Source organism: Rhinatrema bivittatum, chromosome 8 (assembly GCF_901001135.1).
Source record: "Rhinatrema bivittatum chromosome 8, aRhiBiv1.1, whole genome shotgun sequence".
NCBI lineage: Eukaryota > Metazoa > Chordata > Amphibia > Gymnophiona > Rhinatrematidae > Rhinatrema > Rhinatrema bivittatum.
In genome coordinates, this window is record NC_042622.1 from 171,642,044 (window position 1) to 171,664,877 (window position 22,834).

Here is a 22,834-nt window from a genome sequence, read left to right on the forward strand (position 1 = left end):
CCAAGATGCAGTGTGGTTCATAAACAAGCAGGGAGGCACGGGCTCCTTTCTGCTTTGCCAGATTTGGGCTTGAGCCCTATCCAAGAACATGCTCTTGTGAGCTGTTTACCTTGCAGGGACAGAGAATGTGATGGTGGACCGCCTGAGTCAAGCATTCCACCCGCACGAGTGGTTGCTCAACCAGACAGTTGCAGATAGGATCTTCCGCCTGTGGGGCATTCTGGACATGGATCTCTTTGCCTCCTCTTGGAATTTCAAGGTAATCCACTTCTGCTCCCTGTACAGGGAAGACGGAGAACCAACTTCAGACGCATTTGCCCAGTTTTGGGGCAAGGACCTACTGTATGCATATCCTCCACTCCCGCTGGTAGGGAAGACTCTCATGAAGCTCCAGTAGGATAGGGGCACCACGATCCTGGTTGCCCCATATTGGCCTCAAGTCTGGTTCCCGATCCTGCGCAACTTATCGATCCATGAGCTCATATGCCTGGGCACCTCCCCCAACCTGATCACGCAGGACAAGGGCAGATTGTGCCACCCGAACCTCCGGTCGCTGTTCCTCATTGCCTGGATGTTGAAAGGGTAGTTTTATAGTCCCTCGACCTCTGATAATGTGTCATAGGTACTGGTGACTTTCCACTAGGAAGTCTTACCGGTTGAAGTGGAGAAGGTTCTCAGTCTGGTGTGAGGCGAAGGGCCTAGACCCTTTCTTGTGCCCCACTCTGCGACTGCTGGACTATTTGTGTTCCTCTCTGAGTCTGGGCCACAGACCACCTCGATCAGAGTCCACCTGAGTGCTTTCAGCACATATCACCAGGGGATAACTGGTGCCACCTATTTCTGTGCAGCCCTTGGTGGGCAGTTTCATGAGGGGCCTGTTGCATCTAAAACTGCCTCTGCATCGTCCTGTTATGTCCTGGGACAACATGGTACTAGTGCGGCTCATACAACCTCCTTTCCAGCCTATGCGCTCCTGCGAGCTTAAATATCTCACCTGGAAAGTCATTTTCCTGGTTGCAGTCACCTCTGCTCCACAGGGTCAGTGAGCTTCAGGCATTAGTGATGTATCCCCCCTATCTGAAATTCTTTCATGACAGGGTGGTTCTATGCACTCACCTTAAGTTCCTCCCTAAGGTGGTGACTGATTTCTATCGTTTTGCCCACCTTCTTTCCAAGGACCCATTCCCACCAGGGTGAACGGACTCTACGCAGCCTGGTCTGCAAGCTTACTCTTGCCTTTTATCTTGAGCACACAGCGGCCCACAGGCAGTTCATGCAACTCTGTCTCTCTTGATAAAAACAGACTTGGCGTTCCAGTGGGCAAGCAGACCCTGTTTGGCTGGTTAACAAACTGTATATCCTTCTGCTACAAGCAGGCAGGCCTTCCGTTGGGAGGCCACGTGAAGGCACGCTCAGGGCCATGACAGGTTCTACGCACTTCCGTGCGGTTCCCATCACTGAGATCTGCAAGGCTCCGACGTTGAGCGCCCTGCACACGTTCGCCGCCCATTACTGTTTGGACAAGGATGGTCAACACGACTACCTTTGGCCAGTCTGTCCTTCATAATCTGTTCCAAGCATAAGAACCCAACTCTCCCTACATAGGGCCCAGTATCTGGTTCATGCTGCATCCTGTTGTCATCCTCAGCATTTCTGTTGTGCCCACTGGCACGTGGTTAAGTGCTGTTGGTCCTGTTATTGCCAGGGGCAGCCTGTAGCTTGGTATTCACCCATCTGTGAGGGCTGCCATCCTGCTTGACCTAGGAGAAAGCAGAGTTGCTTACCTGTTACGGATGCTCTAGGACAGCAGGATGTTAGGCCTCAGGAAACCTGCCCGCCATCCTGCGGAGTTGGGTTCTCAGTCGGTTTTTTATTTTTCACTTGTCTTTTTTTCGCTAAGATACGAGACTGAAAAGGGACCCCACATGGCTGTGCAGGATGATGGCATACTGGGCATGCTCAGTCCATGCCTGACTCATCTGATGAGGTCATCCATCTGTGAGGAATAACATACTGCAGTCCTAGTAGAACACCTGTTATAGGTAAACAACTCTGCTTTATTGCAGGCTAGGCGACCTTCTACATCCTTGACGTATGTGTAAATTTGAAGGATCTTCAAGTCCTGGTCTGCTGTTAATGGAGTACAGTATCAGTCTGTTCAGGCTATAGTGTCACATATTTTGGCTTTTCTACAGAAAGGTTATAGTCGAGGGACTGGCCTTTACCTCTCTGAGAGTCCAGGTAGCAACACTGGATTGTCTCCGGGGTAAGGTGCAACATCTGCACCTTACCCTGGATGTCCGCACATCTGGATGTTATATGGTTCCTTCAGGGAGCTAAGAACTTGTCTCGCACCTGGGGACACATTTGTCCATCTTGGAATCTGAATCTAGTCCTCAGAGGATTGTGTGAGGCTCAGTTTGCACCAAGGACTTGACTCTTAAAGTGGTTTTCTTAGTGGCTATTTTTTCAGCCAGGAGAATTTCGGAACTCCAGTCACTGTCGTGTCGAGATCCTTTCCTACAGATGTCTTATTCAGCGGTATCTTTATGCATGGTGCCACCTTTTGTGCCTGAGGTAGTCTCTGTGTTCCATCTTAGACTGTAGAACTTCCAGCGTTTATGGATTTTGATTCCTGTACACTTCTCGCCTGGAACTTAGACTCTTAGGGGCAAATCTTTAAACTTGCGCGAGGACGCAGATTTGTTCACGCAACCCGGCGCAAACAAATCTACGCCCGATTTTATAACATGCACGCGCTGCCGCACACGTTATAAGATCCAACGCTGATCCCATCTCCTGAGGAGTTGGGACTTCTGCAGAACTCGCTGGGAGCAATCAAGCCACGAGGTCGGCTGAGTCAGTACAGAGGCCCGGGGTGGGGGGAAATCTGAGGAGACAGTGGCCATCTTAGCTTTGCGTGGCAGGAGCCAGGTTGTTGCAAGGAAGCCTCAGGACTCCCCTCCCTGCTCTTTCTTGTGGATCAGTTCCCTGTGGGAGACAGGGAGGGGGAAGCAGATCAGAATCAATTTTCCACTGATTTTGAGGAACTTTCCACAGATTTTGTCCTGCTCCTCCATAAGGCCTATGAGGCAGGATCCAAGCATCCTCTCTCCCAGAAGACCCAAGTTGCTAAGAAGCCTAGGGCTGAGAAGCAATCAGGATCGGGGGGGATTCTGCGATGTCTCGGCTGGTCCATTGGTGATGATGGGAACATGTCGGATGAGGCAGATGACCCTGATCAGCTATAGGGAAGTCCAGTGAGGGATCCGGACAAGGAACCTGTGAGTGCTTTTGTGGATCAGATGCAGGATGCGGAGGAAGTCCCAATCACAGGAGGAAACTATCCTAGGGTGGTGAGACTATTCCGTAAGGAGGAACTGCATCTGCTAATTCCCCAAGGTTGGATAAGTTGGGGATTAAGACCACACAGGAAGATTCTGACAGTGAGGGAGTGAACCTGGTCCTGGATGGACTGCAGGAACCACCTAAGGCCTTTCCTTTATCGAAGAAGGTGAAGTTGGTGGAGTGAAAGTCTGCCAAAGCAGGCCTGAAGGTAGCCAGTACTATAGCTAAGTTATATCCCTTGCCGGAGCAAACCTCAGAACCATGGAAGATTCCCAAGATGGATGTCAGCAGTGACCAAGAAAACAACCATCCTGTTGGCAGGTTTGGCTGCTCTGAAGGATGTCCAGGATAGGAAACTGGAAATTCTGTTAAAAAGGCTATTCGAGGTTTCAGCTTTAAGCCTTCATGCGGGAGCTTGATGTAGAGAGCCTGCTTGCACTGGGTCCAGAAGGCACACAAAAAGGTGTCAGGGGTAACGAGTGAGGCTGCTCAGGCTGCCTGCTTGGAAACAGGAGTGGCCTATGTGGCTGATGCCCTATATGACATGGTTCGGACTTCTGCCAAGAATATGGTCTCCACTGTTGCAGCACAGAGGCTTCTGTGGTTGTGGAATTGGTCTGCGGATGTGTGGTCTAAAGCCCAGCTGTGTAACTTTCCCTTTAAAGAGAAATTGCTGTTCAGAGAGGATATGGAGCAACTGATGAAGCAGTTGGGGCAGTCGAAGGGAAATTACCGAGGATAAGACTGCCATGAAGACCTTTCCGCAGTGTGCTCGTTTTCAAGACGCTGGAAGATTTTGATCAAGCAGGAGTTCCTTGCCTATGGTGCAGAAGCAGGGCTTGGGCAGGCAGCAGTCTTCAAGTGCAGCAAAGGCCTCCCTGGGAATGTCTCACCCAGGGGGTTGACAGAAGTAAGATTGGCCAATGAAGGCAAGCTGGTCCACTCCTCTCCAGAGGCTATCGGAGGGAGACTGTTCCTCTTTTTTTTTTTTTTTTGAGTGACCAGGATCATGTCAGACCAGTGGTTTCTGTTGGTGGTAAGAGATGGCTACGTCTTAGAATTTTTTCGTCTACTCAGGGTTGCCTTTGTGGTCTCCCTTTGCATCTCCCGATCCAAGTGGGAGGCAGTGCAGGGCATCTTGCAACAGTTGCAGCGCCTGCATGCAATTGTCCCGGTTCCTCCTCAGGAGTGGGTACAGCGAAGGTACTCTGTATTTCAGTGGTTCTCAACCAATGTGTCACGACACACCAGTGTGTCGCCAAGAACACGCAGGTGTGTCGCCACACTTCCCGGTCCCCCCGCTGACCCAGCTGCTCCCTGGTCCTCCGCCCGGGCGGAACTCAGCAGGACAGCTGAAGTCAGCGGTATCGGCATGGTCTCTTCTCGCCCCCCTCCCCCGCAGCCCGGAAGAGGAAGTGGTGAGCATCGGGTGCGTGCGCGGGAAGAAGAGATCATGCTAGTGTGGTCAGAATCTGCCCGAAGAACAGGAGAGGCACGGTCTGAGGAATGTGCAGCGCGGCTCGGAGGAAAATGAAGAAGAGCGTCAACCCCCGCGGCCAATGAAACTCCTCCTCCGTGAGGGCTGAAAATGAAGGAGGTTAGGGTTGGGAGGAGGCTGCTGCTGCCGCTAGTTCCGGGGGGGAGGGAGAGAGAGTGAATGAGCAAGCAAGCATGTGTGTTTGAGATCCTGTGTGTGTGAGTGAGAGAGCATGTATGTGTGTGATTGAGAGCCTGTATATGTGAAAGAGAGTATGTCTGTGATTGAGAAGCCTGCCTGTGAGAGAGAGAGCATGAATGTAAGTTTACGATTGGGAACCTGTATGTGTAAGTTTGTGATTGAAAACCTGTTTGTGAGAGAGAGTATAAGTGTATGAGAGAGATCGTGTATGCATGATTAAGAGCCTGTGTGTATAAGTAAGAGAGAGCATGTGTGTCTGTTGATTGAGAGATGGTTTAGGTGAGGGAGCATGTGATTGAGAGCCTGTGTGTAAATGAGAGAGCATGTTTGTAAGCATGTGAATGAGTCTGTGTGAGAGAAGACAGCATGTATGTGTGTGATTGAAAGCCTGTGTGTGTAAGCTTGAAAAGATAGCATGTGTGTAAATGTGTAAGCCTATATGAGTGAGAGAAAAAGCATGTGTGTATAGGTGTGTAATTGAGAGCCGGTGTGAGAGAGAGCGCTGGTATGTGACAGAGGAGAAAGTTCCAAGCAAACCACCCCCCCTCCTGCTAATTCAAAACAATCTCAGGACACCTGGATATCAAACTTTTCCAGGTATGCAGAGCAAAAAATGTTTGTATCCTTATTTTTCATTACTGGGTCTTTGTGTCTGCTATTTTGAAATATTTTATTGGTATCTAGAAATGTTTTATGAGTTTTTAATTGGATATTCACTCATCAGCTGTTTCAAAATCTGTTCTTTTTGTTAGTATGGTTTTACTGCTACTGATTTTATATTTCTTGATTTGTTTTATAAGGATGGGTGATGTTTCTTTTTTCCTTTATTACACTGCATACAGAGACTCTGGCTTGTTGCAGTTTCCAATTCAGTTTTTTCTGCATGCTTCTAGTTAAGCGTTTTGGTCTCTTTATTCTTTGTTATGGGAGGGTCAGCACATGTGATTCAGGTGAGGTTTTCTGCTGGCGTGTAGTTTGTGTAGGGCTGTATAGCAGCCTGACTTGGTCCGTTTTCCTAATAGGAGATGTATTGGTGTCTTAAGGCCTGGTGTAATATTTCAGTGTTGCCTTTTCTTAGGTAAGGTGGTTACTGTTTAAGTGCTGGAAATTGGTGCTGTTTTGGTGTGGGATGTTTACTATTTATGCAATTTCTGTTCAGACAGAATATGTATCTTTCCCTTGTCATTTTAAACAATAAAAATAATTACCGGACCTTTACTTTTTATTTCCACCGTAAATTGTAATGAGCAGCGTGTCACACATGTGAGCGTGGCCTGTCAGGTGTGTCACGATGGGAAAAAGGTTGAGAACCACTGCTGTATTTCGTGGTTTCCAAGGAGGGGGGACCATTTGGCCCAGTCTCTTCTTCAGAAGGTCAATGCGGCACTCCGGGTGCCATGTTTTCGGATGGAAACATTGCGGACAATGATAGTGGCAGTGCGCAAAGGGGAGTTTCTGGCGACATTGGATTTGACTGAGGCCTATCTCCACATTCCCATAAGGACCAATCACCAGAGGTTCCTGAGGTTCATTGTCCTGGGGGAGCATTTGCAATTTTGGGCAACAGCACCGCAAAGTTCACAAAGGTGATGCTAGTAGCGGCAGCACTCAAGAGGAAAGGAATCCTGGTGCACCCATACCTGGATGATTGGCTCATCAGAGCAAAGTTGGAAATGGAGCGTCATCAATCAGTTCGGGTCATGCGGCTCCTGGGTTCATTGGGTTGGGTGATGAATCTGGCAAAGAGTCACTTGGAGCTGTCCCAGACATTGTAATATCTGGAAGCTTAGTTGAATACCCGGCTCAGGAAGGTTTTTCTGACCGTGGAGAAAATGGACAAGTTGCAGGATCAGGTGCTTGTCTTCTGCGACTTTCAGTTCCCGGAGTCTAGGACTATTTGTAGGTCCTGGATTCTATGGCATTTACACTGGAGTTAGTTCTATGGGCCTTTGCTCACATGCGACCGCTGCAGAGAGTTTTTATCTTGTTGGAACCTGCTTTAGGGAGATGCCAGGTCCAGTCTCTCATGGTGGCTGTCTTGGCCCAATCTGGAGAAGGAGATGGACTTGGAGGTACCCAACTGGGTGGTGGTGACCACAGACTCCTGCCTCAAAAGTTGTGGGGCAGATTTGTCAAGGAAAATCTGTCCAAGGGCTGTGATTGACCAGGATGCCTCTTCTGGTGACAAATCGTTTGGACACCAAAGCAGTTCACAAAGCCTTTCTCCCTCTCATTCAAGGAAGGTCAGTATGGGTGTGTTCGCATAATGCGACGATGGTGGCGTTCATCAATTGTAAGGCAGAAGGAAAAGCTGCTTGGTGGCGCAGGAACTGTTTGTTTGGGCAGAGAGCGCCATCTAGCTCGACTGGCTGTCGCGTGTGGCCGGAGTGGACAATGTACAGGTGGACTATCTCAGCAGGCAGCGTCTGGATCTGGGGGAGTGGGAATTGTCAGCGAGGCCTTTGCCCTTATTCAGGCCAGACGGGGCAGGCTGGAGTTGGACCTCATGGCAGTTCCAGGAAATGTGAAGACTGTTTAGTTTTTCAGTCACAGGAGAGAAGTTGGATCCAAGGGCATCGATGTCCTCGTGCAGCCATGGCAGACAGAACTGTTGCTGTACATGTGTCCCCCGTGGCCTCTCATAGGTCATATTGTATCGCATCAAGCTTCATCCAGGCAGGATGATTCTGGTGGCACCCGAGTGCTGCGCCAGCCGTGGTTTGCGGACCTGGTTCATCTTGCAGTAGATGGTCCTGTTCGCTTGGCCCATCTGCCAGGGTTGTTGCAGCAGGGACCCATATTTTCTGATCAGGCGGATCGCTTCTGTCTAGTGGCTTGGCTTTTGAAAGGTGATGGCTCCGCTTGAAGGGATACTCGGAACCTGTGATTTCGACTTTTCTTCAGGCAAGGAGGCCCTCCACGTCACTGGCATATATCCGGGTCTGGAGAGTGTTCAAGTCGTGGTGTTTGCAGAACAAGTTGCAACCTTTAAAGGTGGATGTTTCACTGGTTTTAGCCATTTTACAAAGTGACTCGGCTAAGGGATTGGCCTATAAATTTCCTTCGAGTTCAGGGGGCATAGAACACCATTGGCATCTCATCCGGATGTGGTGCATTTTCTGAAGGGGTCAAAACATCTGCATCCTCTGGTCCGTAAGGTATGTCCAGCCTGGTACCTTAATCTGGTTCTTCAAGTTCTGTGGTTCTCTTTGAACTGATTAGAAGGGCTTCTTTGAAGGATCTAACCTCGAGTCTGTTTTCTTGGTGGCTATCTGCTCAGCTAGGAGGATTTCAGAGCTGCAAGCATTGTCGTGTTAGGGATCCATTCCTACGATTTTTGGAGGATGGTGAGTCGTTACATATGGTTCCTTCCTTTTTGCCTAAGGTGGTTTCCTCTCCATCTTAACCAGACTGTCAAGCAACCAGCTTTTCTGAATCTGTCACCAGGTGCTCCAGTGGCGAGGGATGTGCGGCAAATTCTTTTCGATATCTTAAGGTGACGAATGTCTTTTGGAAATCAGATCATCTTTTTGTCTTGTTCTATGGAGCAAAGAAGGGAAATAAGGCTTCCAAGGGCACGATTGCAAGAAAGCTGAAGGAGGCGATAAATACAGCTTACATCTGTAATGGTCTGTTGGTGATGGAAGGATTGAGAAGCGCAGTCAACCTCTTGGGCAGAGTGTCAGCTGATTTTCTTCACACTTTTATCAAACATTACATCTTGGATATGCGGGCACCAGAGGAAGTGGCTTTTGGGGAAAGTGTGTTGCGCGCGGGTCTTTCAAGATCTTGCCCAGTATAGAGGGGCTTGGGTACATCCCACTTGTCTGGACTGATCTGGGGAATGCACAGGAAAGGAAAATTTCTAACCTGCTAATTTTCATTCCTATAATACCACAAATCAGTCCAGAGACCCATCCCCTTTTTTCAAAAGAATTTCTCACTTCTGGATGTTGCTGAAACAGTATGTAAACATATGCAGAATTACTAAGAACATGCAAGCTGCATGAATGACTATGCTTTTCAGAGGTGGTTGCCTTGTTTGAGATGTGGGGGGGGGGGGGGGGGGCTAGCTTTAGGGAGCTCCATTTTTGAGTCTGTGCTCAACTAGTTTATTGGGGTTTGTAAATTTGGACATCTTGGCTTGGGTACAGATCAGTACTGAGGGACCACAGGTGGCACTCAGTTATGTAGCAGTACCTGAAAAGTTTCTATTCTCTGCCGCCATCTTCTGGTAGGGATGCAAAACCCACTTGTTGGACTGATCTATAGTATTACAAGAATGAAAATTAGCAGGTAAGAACAAATTTTCCTTTATATTGACACTGTTAGTTATTGGGGAAGGGCACACACCCCAAGTGGATTCTGGGCTTGCGAATGTAGGATTATGTCTCTTTCCAATGGGTATCTGGGTATCTGTCTTTTACCATTGCCTCGACCATAACTCAGTCAGCTGCTACTATTGCGGATAGGATGTCTAAGGGCTCAAAAATATAGGACCTATAAGATGGCCAAGCTCCTCCAGGCCCTGGAGCTCAGGCACCGCTCTTCCAGTCATTGGACTCCAGCAAATCTTTAGCTCTCCAATCTCCCCTCAGGTTGGGGTCCTGGGGCACTGGGTGAAACAATTGAGAGAGCATGAGGCACTGGAGTCTCCTGGTTCCATGCTGCCTTCCTGGACTTCATCCCCTCCATGGAAGCATCTGGCATCTTTCACAAGAAAACATCACTTTTCCTGAGGTGCTTCTTCCAAAGCTCCTGGTGCTATCGGAGCACCAAGCACTCCTGGTGCCATCAGAGCTACAGATGTGATCTAAGCACTTGTGTCCATTAGTGCAGGCAGGGCCTGCACTAATGGCACTTAACTCTGGCATCACTGAATCTCTCTGCGCCATCAGAATATCCCAGAATTTTTTAATTTATATTCTGCTTTTTGGCATTTCAGAGCGGTTTACGTTCAGATACTATAAGTATTTCTCTATCCCCAGAGGGCTTACAATCTAAATTTGCATCTGAGGCAACAGAGGGTAAAGGGACTTGCCCAAGGTCATGAGCAGCAGCAGTGGGATTAGAACCCTGGTTTCCCTGGTTCATAGCCCATCAGAGCACCACAAGCATTCAATGCCTTCAGCCTCACTCCCCCCCCCCCCCCCCCCCCCCCCCCCCCCCCCAGTGGGTGGGAGCAACAAAGGGGTTTGTGCATGGAGGCTCAACCCAAGTCCCTTCTTTCCTGGCTAGAAAGATGCCAATGGCCCCTTTCCACTTTTTCTATCCAGATGCCAGGCCTCCAGAGGATCCGTTTTGACCCCCGGATACCAGGCTGCTTACTCCTAACCAAATTTGCTCTGTTCAGGGTTGCCATTCTTGCAGACTGCACTGGCAGGAGTCACAGGAGGATGAACAGATTGTTGTCTGAGGAAGAGCTCTCATCCTCCACATCAACCCAGAGGTCTCAAAATTCCATTGCAAATCAGTCATGGGCTTTTTCTCCATCCTGATCGTAATGTGCCATCCCATGGATTTATCTTCTCCTGACTTGATAGCTTTGGAATACCTGCCCTCAGAAACTAAGGAGCTCTGGGAGACCCTACCTCCCTTGGTGGTGATGCTGGGTCAGCCTTAGAAGATGCTCCGGGATATGTGCAGTTTTCTCCTCCTGGGGGTTGCGACCTGGCCAGTCACCCCTGTCATCTGATTCCTGGGTCAATGTCCACCCTAATTATGGTTTGGTGGAAGAAGGTACAACAGGGATCTTATCTGACCCATCTCCTGAACCCCCGAAGCACTCCTCCCCCACCTGTAGACCTTATGCCAAAGCACTGGGGCTCATTGTATGTCAGGACACTGATCCCAGGGCAAAGATCTTTGTAATCCTGAAGATCTGGAAACCTAGCAGATCTGGCAGTAATCCCTGTTCACAGAATTCTAAGGGATCTACAGCTTAGGATGTGTGTCTCCATTATGCCTGCCAGCTGCTCATAAGCTTGATCTCAAATATATAGTCCAATAGTCCCCAGGGTTTGGAGTGGTTAAATTCCTCTTCCAATCAGTGGTGGTTGCTTCAGCACTGAATTGGGCTAAAAAGACCTGCCTCTTTTTTCCAAATCCTCTCTGGACAAGAACCCAAGGTTTTTAGACAGCTTGGGGAAGATGTTTTACAGCTCTGTGCTGAACGGCACGCATCATGGCCCATCAGTTTCCATGGTCCAGTATCTTCATGACTGCACGGAGAAACTGAAGCCCATAATTCTTTCCCTGGAAGAGGAACTTGTCCTGCCACCATGTCCTCTTGCACATAGAGGAATTTGTGTCACTCCTCTCAGTATGAGTCCTCAACACCTTGACTCAATCATCGACAGCCACCATTACACCCTGCTGTATGGGTTGGCTTTGAACTAGCAGCCCAGGGAGGATGTCCATGAGAAGCTGACTTATGATCCATGTGTTGCTAACAACTTTTCAGAGACAGTCAATGATTTGGTTGTGCAGATCAAGGAGGGAGCATAAGGAGATCCACGCCCTGTCCAGTACAACCTACCAGCCACTATTGGTAAAACGCTACTTCTATAAGCAACCATTTTATCAGAGGCACTCTTTCCAGTCTTTTCAGAGATGCAGACTTCTGACCTCCTTGTCCTCGCAACACTTCCAGCGAAAGATCACCAACAGGAACGTAGGCAACTGAAGCAGCAACTGCAGGCCCAGCCTAAACCGGACCTGAGTTTTTGACTGTTCTGTAGCCTCAGATAATGGAACCCCGAGTCAGGGACAGAATCTAGCTATTCCTGTCCAAATGCAAGGTCACTTCAGACAACTGGGTCCTTAAAGTTGTGCAATATGGCTACCTCATGCACTTCTCCCACATCCTGCGCTGTTTGCATTCAACTTACAGCCTAGATTTGTTTCATGCACCTAAACTCCACTTGGAGGTGGAATCTCTCCTTCTGCAATGGGCTGTCTAGTTAACCCCGCCATGGGAGCATGGCCAGGGATTCTATTTTTGATAATTCTTTATGAAGAAGTCAGAAGGCTTGAGACATCCTGGATTTGAGGAAACTGGAAGAGTGCATTCTTCAGGAGAAATTCAAGATGAAGTCCTTCCACACCATCCTCCCTTCCCTCCAGCAGAGAGATTGGATGTGCACCCTGAATCTGAGGGATGCCTTTGCCCTCATCCTGATCCATCCGACTTGTTGGAAATAATTTTGCTTTGGTGGAAAGTTCCCACTGTCAATATAAAGTCCTTTCATTCGGCCTGTTGGCAGTACCAAGGGTCTTCACAAAATGCCTGGTGGTAGCAGCTTTCCTTTGATGCCAAGGGATTTATCTTCCCATATCTGGATAAGTGGCTAGTGATGGGCTCATTTCTAGAGTTAGCTTATGCTTAGGACAAAACCATCAATCTCCTCCTGTTGGAGTTTAACTACTCCAAGTACCATCTTGTTCCAGCTCAACGGCTCATCAGAGCCTAGGTAGATACCCTGTTGGAGACAGTGTTCTTGCCACCAGATAGGGCCCTCAAGCTAAGGTCCGTGGCCTCCAACTTGTCTTGATCCTCAGACTCTGGCCAACACTGTCCAAGTACTACTGGATCACATGGTAGCAGCAATCCACATAGTTGTTCACCCATCTAAACATGAGGCCGCCTCAGTGGGGCCTCCATCTGCAGTGGGATCAGCTATCTCAGCCTCTCTCATGGCTGCTCATTGTAACTCTAATAATGAAGTTACATTTTCAATGGTGGATGAGCCTGAAGATTCTGAAGATGGGCGGCCCAATGCAGCCCTTGCCATGTTTGGATGTCTGTGGGCACTGCATCCACCAAAGAATGTGATGCACAAACCGGTACACTATACACTCAAGGTGTATAGACCTGGAAAGAGAAGGGGCTCCACATCAATCTACTGGAGTTGGGGCCTCTTCAGGTTGAGTTTTCTGATCCAAGTGGTTGTTTTATATCCTTATTTACATTGTATATCCTTACATTGTATATCCTTATTTGTATTGTGTATCCTTACATTGTATATCCTTATTTATGTAAGGATACATTGTGTATCCTATGTAAGGATACATTGTGTATCCAATGTAAGGATACATTGTGTATCCTTACATTGTATATCCTTATTTACATTTATATCCTTATTTACATTGTACACTTGTATATAATTATCCTCCTCTATCTTTTTTATTTCTTACAATCCCAGTTCATTAGCCCTTGTTAATTGTAACTGCTTCTCTTCTCCACGTTTATTTGTTTTTGGTTATATTTTTGCACCCCTGTTTTCTGTAAACCGACATGATGAGAACGAGTTCTTGAATGCCGGTATAAAAAAAACCTTAAATAAATAAAAAATATCAACAAACAGGAGGACATGGAATTTCAGGTTCTCTGCAAAATTTCCCAGATAATGTGGTTCAGGTGATTGCCTGTGGGGCATTGCTTCAAACAGCCTACCTTTTGGGAACAGCAAACACACTCATGGACAACCTTGGCCAGATCTACCTTCCTCACAAGTGGTTGCTGAGCCAGTCTGTTGCAAAATACCTCTGATTTCTTGGGGACCCCTACTAGTGACCTGTTCACCAGGAAGGGAAACAGAAAAGTCAAAGTTCTATTCTCTCTGCCCAAGCAATCCTGTCTTGTTCCAAATGCCTTCTCAATCTATTGGACTACAGGAGTCCTCTATGCCTTCCCCCTTTTCCATTGGTGGCAAGGACAGGGTAGAAGGAGCTTGAAGACAGAGCCTGCATCATCCTCATTTCACTGGCTTGACCCAGAGAAACTTGGTTATCTGTTATCTGCTGAACCACGTGGGAACAGACCCAACACTGACACGAGAAAAGGTCACCTGCTCGAACACCTACAGGCCTTCTACCTGATAGTATGGATATTGAGCACTCAATAGTATCTTCTCTAGCGCTATCCAGGAATAGGGAAGATGTCCTTATTTCAGCCAGGAAACAGTTTACCAGGAGGTCATATGGCTTCGAATGGAAATAGTTCTCCTTGTGTTGTAAAAGCAGCTTCCTTGGACCCATTCTCTTGTAATCCCAAGGAGATGCTTAGATACTTAATGCTTTTGTCATCTTCAGGTCTCAGTACCTCATCAGTAAGTCAGTTTCTGCACTATCACTGCCTACCACATGCAGAGGGACAGCAAGCCCATCTCAGTCCATCCTTGGCATCTTAGCTCATGAAGGGCTTACTACATACAAAACTGCTGATTTCAAAACCTGCCATTCCCTGGGATCTCAGTGTGGTCCTAATGCAGCTCATGAAGCTTCCGTTTGAACCATCTTCCTTGAAGTTCCTCACGTGGAAAGTAGTATTCCCGGTGGCTATTGTATTGGCTCAATGTGTCTGAGAACTTCAGGCCTAGGTTTCCTACTCATTGTACCTTCAGTTTTTCCATAACAGAATAGTACTCCACTCCAATCCTAAGTTTCTTCCTAAAATGATTTCTGCTTTTCATAATCAACCAATCAATTGTGTTGCATATGATTTTTCCAAGGCCTTATACGCATAAGGATGAAAAAGCCCTTCATACATTGTACTGCAAGAAGGTAATGGCCTACTACTTAACACAGTCTCATCATCAAGCTTCTTAGTTGTTTGTTTTGCGATCTTATTAGACTGGGAGTGCTGTTCCTAAATGCACCATTTCCAACTGGCTAGCAGACTGTATAGCACACTATTTTGCGCTGGTGAGAGATCAGATATCAGATTTCATCAAAGCTCATCAAGTCAGAGCCATGGCTACTTTGGATGCTCATCTGAGAGCAGTTTCTATCAGTGTCATTTGTAAAGCAGACGTTTCTGTGCATACCTTCCCGTCCCACTGCTGTCTAGATAATTTCTCCAGGGTTGACTAATTTTGGACAAGCAGTTTTGGTAATCTGTTCTCAGAGCTGGGTTGCATTTCAATGAATGCTCTGCTAGTTCAACCCTCAGCTTGGGATTCCTTGTGTCATGACTAATTCAGCCCTGCTTGTCAATGAGAAAAGTATGCGTGCTTACCATAAATGGTGTTTCTGTAGACAGCAGGATTAATTAGCCATGCTTAATATCTGCCCACCTCCCTGGAGGGTAGACTATCCAACTGTAGTTTAGCTGTGAATGAAGTGAGGCGGCTCATGAGGCAGTGCTCACATGGGAACTCCTGCGCATGCATAGTAGGGGTGTAAAAAGCTCTAGTGACCTAGAGAAAAGGGTCCATTCAGTGCCGTCGGATGTCATCCACATGCTAATTCATCCTGTTGTATACAGAGTGTTGTATATAGTAAGCGCATATGCTTTTTTCCTTTTTTAAACTATTGACAGTTAATGAAAAACTTCTGATCTTATTCTAGTTGTCAAAAATATGAATGAGCGATATAAATTCTGCATCACTTTGAGCAAGAAACTGACAGAGAAGCTGAATCGTTTCTTCTCAGACAAGCAAAGATTCGTGGATGAAATCAATAGTGTCACTGCAGAGAAACTGATCTACAATTGCGCTGTGGAAATGGTAATCTTTGTTACCTAAATATCTTGTCTTGTTCTTCCCTTATCTAGGTTCCCACCTGCACTCGTCCCCCAGCCTCACGTACCACAAACTCTGAGGTGCCAGCTCCATCTTAAGCATGCCCATTGACCAACTAACAAAGGAAAAACCCTAGGCAGAACCTTTAATAACCTCCAGACCTTGTGAAGTTGACCATGGTTTCAGAATGGAGCCTCCTATATTTTCCTTTATGTGTCTTTGTAAGAGCAGAACACTTCTGCCTGGCTTGGTGTGTTTAGTGTTAGTTCAGCAGCAGAGTTTATCAGTTTCATTAGCAGTTTTTGCTCAGAAAGGGGGAACAATATGTAAATCTATATCTCTTAACACTAAACTTTCAAAAGGAAAACTTTGATAAAACGAAGAAAATAGAAAAAACTGAAAGGTGCAGCTGCAGAGGTTGTGTACAACCATTGTGGACATTGTTTAAAAATACCGTCTTGAAGCAGAGTCCAGATATATTCCATGCATCAAGAAATATGGGAAGGAAGGCCAAACGATTGCCAAAAAAAAAATAAAACTTTCTTCAAAAATTGGAAGGAGGATCCAGCTGAAGAAAATAGGAAAAAGCATAAGCATTGTCAAGTTAAATGTAAAACATTGCTAAGACAGGCTAAAAGAAAATTTGAAATGAAGCTGGCCGTAGAGGCAAGAACTCATAATAAAATACTTTGAAATATAGCCGAAGCAGGAAACCTGTGAGGGAGTCGGTTGGACCGTTAAATGCCAAAGGAGTTAAAGGGAAGATAAGGCCATTGCAGAAAGACTAAATGAATTCTTTGCTTCCTTGTTGGATGTTGAAGAGAGACTGCTTCCAGAGATAATTTAAGGGTGATGATTTGGATGAACTGAACCAAATCATGGTGAATCACGAAAATATAGTAGGCCAGACTGACATTGAAGAGTAGCAAATCACCTGGATTGGATGGTATTATACCCCAGGGTTCTAAAAACTTAAAAAAAAAAAAAATGAAATTTCATACCTATTAGTAAAAATTTGTAACCTATCATTAAACTTGACCATTGTTCCTGAAGATTGGAGGGTGGCCAATGTAACCCTGGTATTTAAAAAGGGCTCCAGAGTGATCCATACTGGTGAGCCTGTTCTGTGAAAAATTGTGGAAGCTATTCTAAAGAGCAAAATCACAGAACATATAGATAGACATAGTTTAATGGAACTCAGCCAGCATGGATTTACCCAAAAAAAATCTTGCTTCACAAATCTACATTTTTTTTTTTTGAAGGGGTTAACATGGATAAAAGTGAACCAGTACATACAGTGTATTTGAATTTTCAGAAGGTGTTTGACAAAGTCCCTCATGGGAGGCTTCTAAGAAAACTAAAAAGACATGGGATAGGAGGTAATGTCTTTTCATAGGTTGCAAACTGGTTAAAAGGAAAGAGTAGATTAAATGGTCGGTTTTCTCAGTGGAAAAAAGGTAAACAGTGGAGTGCCTCAGGGATTTGTATTGGGGCCAGTGCGTTTCAATATATTTATAAATGATCTGGAAAAGGGTACGAGTGAAGTGATCAAATTTGCAGATGACAAAATTATTCAGAATAAAATCACATGCAGATTGTGCTAAATTGCAGGAGGACCTTGCAAGATGAAGATTGGGTGTCTAAATGGCAGATAAAATTTAATGTGGACAAGTGCAAGGTGATGCAGATAGGGAAAAATAACCCATGCTGTAGTTACACGATGTTAGGTTCCATATTTTATTTGTTTTATATACCGTCACTAAGACAAGCCATTGTAACAGTTCACAAAATATAGCACAAAATACAATAACAAATCCAGTCATAAAACTCCTGTAAATAAAACAATTATAAATAACTAAAATGTAAATAAACAAAAACTTAAATCCTAAAATATACATTCATTCAAATAAATAACAGGAATAATGAGTTAATCACTAAAAAAAATGCATTAATACCAAATTTAAAAGGGACTAAAAAGGCATAAAAGTAAAGGAATAAAAGCTCTCTAATTCACTCTGTATATCCTTTGTTGAAAAGCCAGGTTTTTAATTTGCGCTTAAACTTTTTAAAATTGATTTCGAGCCTCAGATTCGTTGGTAGCGTGTTCCAAAGTTTGGGTCCTGCTAGTGACACCGCTCTCTCCCTAACTTGATTCAAATGTGCGGAATGAACAGAGGGCAAAGATAGTAAGCCCTTATTGGCAGAACGTGCAGTGTAATAACTGCATTTAGCCAGTCTACTTGCTCTCCACCCAGGAAAAAGATCTAGGTGTTATAGTGAATAATACATCGAAATCATTAGCTTGGTGTGCTGCAATGGTCAAAAAAGCAAACAGGAATTATTAGAAAGAGAATGATGAATAAAACTGAGAATGTCATAATGCCTCTATTGCTCCTTGGTGAGACCACATTTTGAATACTGTGTGCAATTCTGGTCGCCACATCTCAAAAAAGATATAGTTGCACTGGAAAAAGTACAGAGAAAGGTGACCAAAATGATAGAGGATAGAAAGGTTAAAGAGGTTAGGGCTGTTTAGCTTGGAGAAGATAGGCTGAGGGGGAATATGATAGAGGTCTATAAAATCATGAGGACTAGAACAGATAAATGTAAACCAGTTATTTCTTCTTTCAGATAATACAAGACTAGGGGCCTATTGTGGTTCATTGAAATAAGAATGCTTAAAGCCACTAGCTATAGAGACATTTTTTATTAAATGCTATAAAATATAAATCTTAGACCTTAAATAAGGTACCTTATGGAGCGGCAAAAGTGCCTTAGGGAATTTATGCTGGTGTTTTTCTTTCAAATGATTTTACTGATAAAACATTATATAGAATTTATATTTCCAACCCCTAAACTAGGTTACATAATTGTCACAATTTTTATGATTGGCTTTCTATTATAAACAAATCTAAATGTCTGTATGGTATTTTGCTCTCATTCTCCAAGTTAATAATCTCATATGTTTCTTAGAATTTGGTACATTAGCAGCCTTATCTGTTCTAAGAATATTTTCTATAATCTTAGACAGAATGTCAGTTGGCCTTGTCCTTGTTCTAGTTCTAGATATGTTTCTATAATCTTAGATGGAATATAAATTGACCTTGTCTCTGTTTTTAGATGGAATGTCAGCTAACCTCATATCAGTTCAAAATGTTTTACAACCTTGTAGCTCAGCATCTTTATCTAGCTTATAGCATCAGACTAGATAAACTTCAAGGTTGTAATACAAATGTCATACCATGTTATGCTTGTTAAAGGCTGCTTATGATTAAAAACTTAGAACAGGAATGGTTTGTGTGACATGTCAAAAAGTGTTTCATGGAGGCTAAGGGTCTATGAGCACCCACTTAGTCTTAGTGTAGTTAGGAAGTAGCATATTAAACAAATGGGAGAAAATTTTCACTCAACACACAATTAAGCCCTAATTTATTGCTAGAGGACATGGTTAGGGCAGGCAGTGTAACTGGGTTTAAAAAAGATTTGCAGATTACTGGAGGATAAGTCTATAAACTATGAATCAAGTTGACTTAGGGAATAGCCACTGTTATTACAGGTATCAGCAGCATGGGATGTATTTACTGTTTGGGATCCTGCCGGGTACTTGGCCACTGTTAGAAAAAGGATGCTGGGCTTGATAGACCCTCTGACCCGTATTGCAGCAACTTATGTTCTTAGAATACCACTCTTCTTTTTTTTTTTTTTTTTTTTTTTTGTGGTTCCAGGTTCAGTCAGCAGCACTGGATGAGATGTTTCAGCAAACTGAAGACATTGTGTATCGCTACCACAAAGCTGCCCTACTGCTGGAAGGCCTAACCAAGATCCTGCAGGACCCAGCAGATATTGAAAACGTGCACAAATGTAAGTACCAAGTGCTGTCCCCTCTTCCTTCCCGCATCCCCCAGACTCCCAGCACCTAAAGGTGAGTGCCACAAACATTGGGATATTCTAAAGCTTAATTTAAATACAGGACAGTCTAAAATGACTGGTACCGCATTTGGTTTCTTGGGGTGAAAATAACTTAACTTACTCCTGTTTTCATCATGTAAGAAATGTTACCTATCATTGTACTCTGATACTGATTGTTTTTTAAAGCTCCAAAACTCCAGGGGGCAGAATTTCATGGTCTCTGTTTTAGAGACTGTCTGCATTTGTGCAGCACTGAACAATTCTTGAAAAATACACACAATAATGAAAACCTGTCAAGGTCAGGAGAAACTTTATGAAGTGAGCATGGTTCTATCACTGACCTTAAACTGATGCAGAATGCATCTTATCCCCTCTCCCACCTTCTCAGCCCCTCAACAGTTGTTTACTTGAAGCTGGTCCTTCTTGCTGACCAAGGACTGGAAGGGATGTCTTCTCCAATATGGAAGCCTTTAGGGCCACTCTGTTACCAGTCCAAGTAAGCCTTGTGGCCACTGGTTGCACCAACTCTAGACATGATTGCATGACCTCTATCATTCAGTACTCTTAAAATATTTTTAAGCAAGCTTAACAAGGCTTAGTGAATTGTACAAAAACAAGACACAATGTAAAGTGAAGTTTTAATAAAATTGGATCTTGAAAAAAGAGCAGCATGTTAAGGCTTCAGAATTCATGACCTCTTTACTTGTCATGGACCAGTTGTCATTTGAAGCATGACAACTAGGAGGTGGCAGCAGAGAGACTAGAAAGTACCGCATCATGCTGCCTGGCATTCTCTCAAATTGGTTAATTTTTAAAAATACAATGCCCCAAGCTCCTTGCTAAAAGCAGATTAAAGTTTTGCAACAAGTAGGAAGTCCTACCACTTTTACCAGCCATAAAATTCTTATAAACTTGACTACAGACTCATTTTGTTGACCAGTCTGTGCTGCACACCCTGTAAAGGTGGGAGCTTTAGGCTTATTGACGACATAAGCTTAAACTTTAATTGGAGCATTATGGTCTACCTGTTTTGTGCTTTCACCGAATTGAAAACAGAAATGTGATTTACTGAATCATGTCTCTTTGCAGATAAAGCTAGCATTGAAGGAAGGCTGTCGGCCCTCTGCTATGGCACAGTGACTATCTGACCAGTTGCAGAGTCCCAAGGACCATACATTAAACCAGGACCATGTACCAGTAGCACTGTATATCAGTGTGGCTACTGTTACAGCGCACAAGTCTGGTCTCTTGTCCTACCCCCAGTGAACAGTTTTATAGAATTTCAACTGGGACTACCAAAGAGAAAAAAATGGAATTCAAGAAAAGGAGAAAAGCTTCCTAATAGCTGAATGTTTGTAGATGAAACCTGCCTTATTGGCCCAGTCACTCTTTCTTGTTGCTCTCTTCAGAGTAAAACTGAAAGAAACCCATTTTACATTTCTGTGTAACTTTTTGCGTGTGTTCAGCAAGTCCTCACGAAGAAGTTTGATTTTTTTTTGTGTTCCTGTCGGCAATAGGCATCTGAACTTTCTGTGCGAAGTACCCAGCGGTGTACTTTTATGGGTTGGAACACTGTACACCGATGTTATTTGGAAGCCGGCGTGTTTGTTGTGGGTTTTAATATCAGAAAACCTGGAAATGATTGCAAAAGAAACCGAAACTTGTAAGCTCAGCGTTGACCATTCAGGCTGGTTTTCTGGATTTGCCCTTTTACAAGTTCTAGAGAAGATGTGATGGTCCACTGAGTAGCAGGGGAAAAATGCACTTTATAGAAGGAAGGAAGGGAAGAAAGGGTCACTTCATCTGTTAAGAATCATCATACAGTTTCATCTTTTGTGGATACAACTTGATGGTCTTCTTCCAAAACACTGCATATTGCACTAATTTAGTAGCGCATCCTCTATATTAACTTTTGCAAAAAAAAGTTTTAAAGGCACAATTGACTGCTGGAAAAGTAGCTTATTTCATTGTATACAGCCATCTAATTTGGAATTTAAAATGTAGCTTAGAAACTTTAAGGAAAAAACTGTAAGAAACTTATTCATGTGCTCTTTTTCCATTTTTTACCTGTTTGTCTAATACTTAAGTAACGAACTATGAGTTTTCTGGTAATGAAAAAGTTTAGATTTGTTGACTGTTTACTTTGTATGCCAGATGGGTATCCTTAGGTTTTCTTGCCCCTTTCCTTGAGCATGAAAAATATGCACTAAATGCCTGTGATATCTTTGGGTGTAATATTAACAGCTCTCAGTGTTAAATGGTCCTGTGTGATGGGATGTGTGAAGGAACCACTTAGGGCAGGTTGAGGTGTCAAGACCCTAACTTTCAGATTTCAGGTCATCACACAGCCTGTTCCAAAGTACTGAGGCAGAAGACGTTTCTCTGGAAATGGTCCAGTCATTTTAACATTTTTATTTTTATGGGAGGAGGCTGTTTGTTACTCAACTGCTTGAATACTTGAAAATATTCTCCAGGACAGAATCATTTTAATCCTTTCTTAAACACACAGGTATGAAATATTTGACTACAGTTGTACAGCTTTCATGCATCCATACTGTTTGTGAATTGGGAGAAAACCATGTTTTTTCCTTTACTTTGACAAAAGTAATGTAATTTTTATCTTATTTATCTGTATGAAAATTCTGAGTTAATTTGAAAGTGTTTATTTATAAATATATATATATATATATAATGTTTGTATTTTTAGGTCTTTAATACAGTGTTTCTACCTCCTATTTGTAACTGCATGCATTATTCTTGAAACTAGGTAATAACTCACTGAACTGTTGCGTAATAGCCTTTTTATTATGGCCTGTATAAATGTATATTAAGGTTAAATAAAACTGACAATAGGATTCTTTGGTGATATTTTTGGACACTGATCTCAAACGTAAAAATCCTTTTTCATTTATTACATTTCTAACCCACTTCATTACTAAATGTCTCAAACGAGGAAGAGCATAAAAGTGCAATAAAATATTAACATGTCATACTTTTGCAAACCATCAGCACAGTACACAAGAAGAAAAAAAATGAATTAATTCATAATGCTGTACAGCCAAAGAGAATCATCCCTTTATATATAACAAGAAAGGGGTACCACTGCTGAAGAGAGACCTTCAGATCCACAGAACAGAAGGAAATACAGGTGTAATAGAATGTAGGCTCTCTCCTTAGGATGTAGTTGTATGTTCCATGGGACACAGCATCACCAGCACATAATTGAATTAGAATCTTTAAGGCTTTCTGTGAATTTTTTTTTTTTTTTTTTTGCAGGCCAGGAGCTGTAATAACTTTGCCACTTATTTTTAGCTTGATGAGAATATTATGGCCTGAGATGCTGGAAGCAGTTTATGTGCACTTTACCTACTGAAGA

The 22,834-nt window shown here is 44.1% G+C and overlaps 1 protein-coding gene across 2 annotated transcripts in view; it reads left to right on the forward strand.

Annotated features, from left to right (window-relative positions):
• ULK2 (unc-51 like autophagy activating kinase 2) overlaps positions 1–22,313 on the forward strand; it is a 255,524-nt gene extending 233,211 nt beyond the window's left edge. For both annotated transcript variants that reach the window (XM_029611375.1, XM_029611376.1), the window contains 3 exons: positions 15,377–15,534; positions 19,275–19,410; positions 20,548–22,313. In XM_029611375.1, coding sequence (XP_029467235.1) covers positions 15,377–15,534; positions 19,275–19,410; positions 20,548–20,606 — 353 coding nt within the window. In that variant the 3' untranslated portion in view covers positions 20,607–22,313. The remainder of the gene's footprint in view (positions 1–15,376; positions 15,535–19,274; positions 19,411–20,547) is intronic.
• The last annotated feature ends 521 nt before the right edge of the window (positions 22,314–22,834 follow it).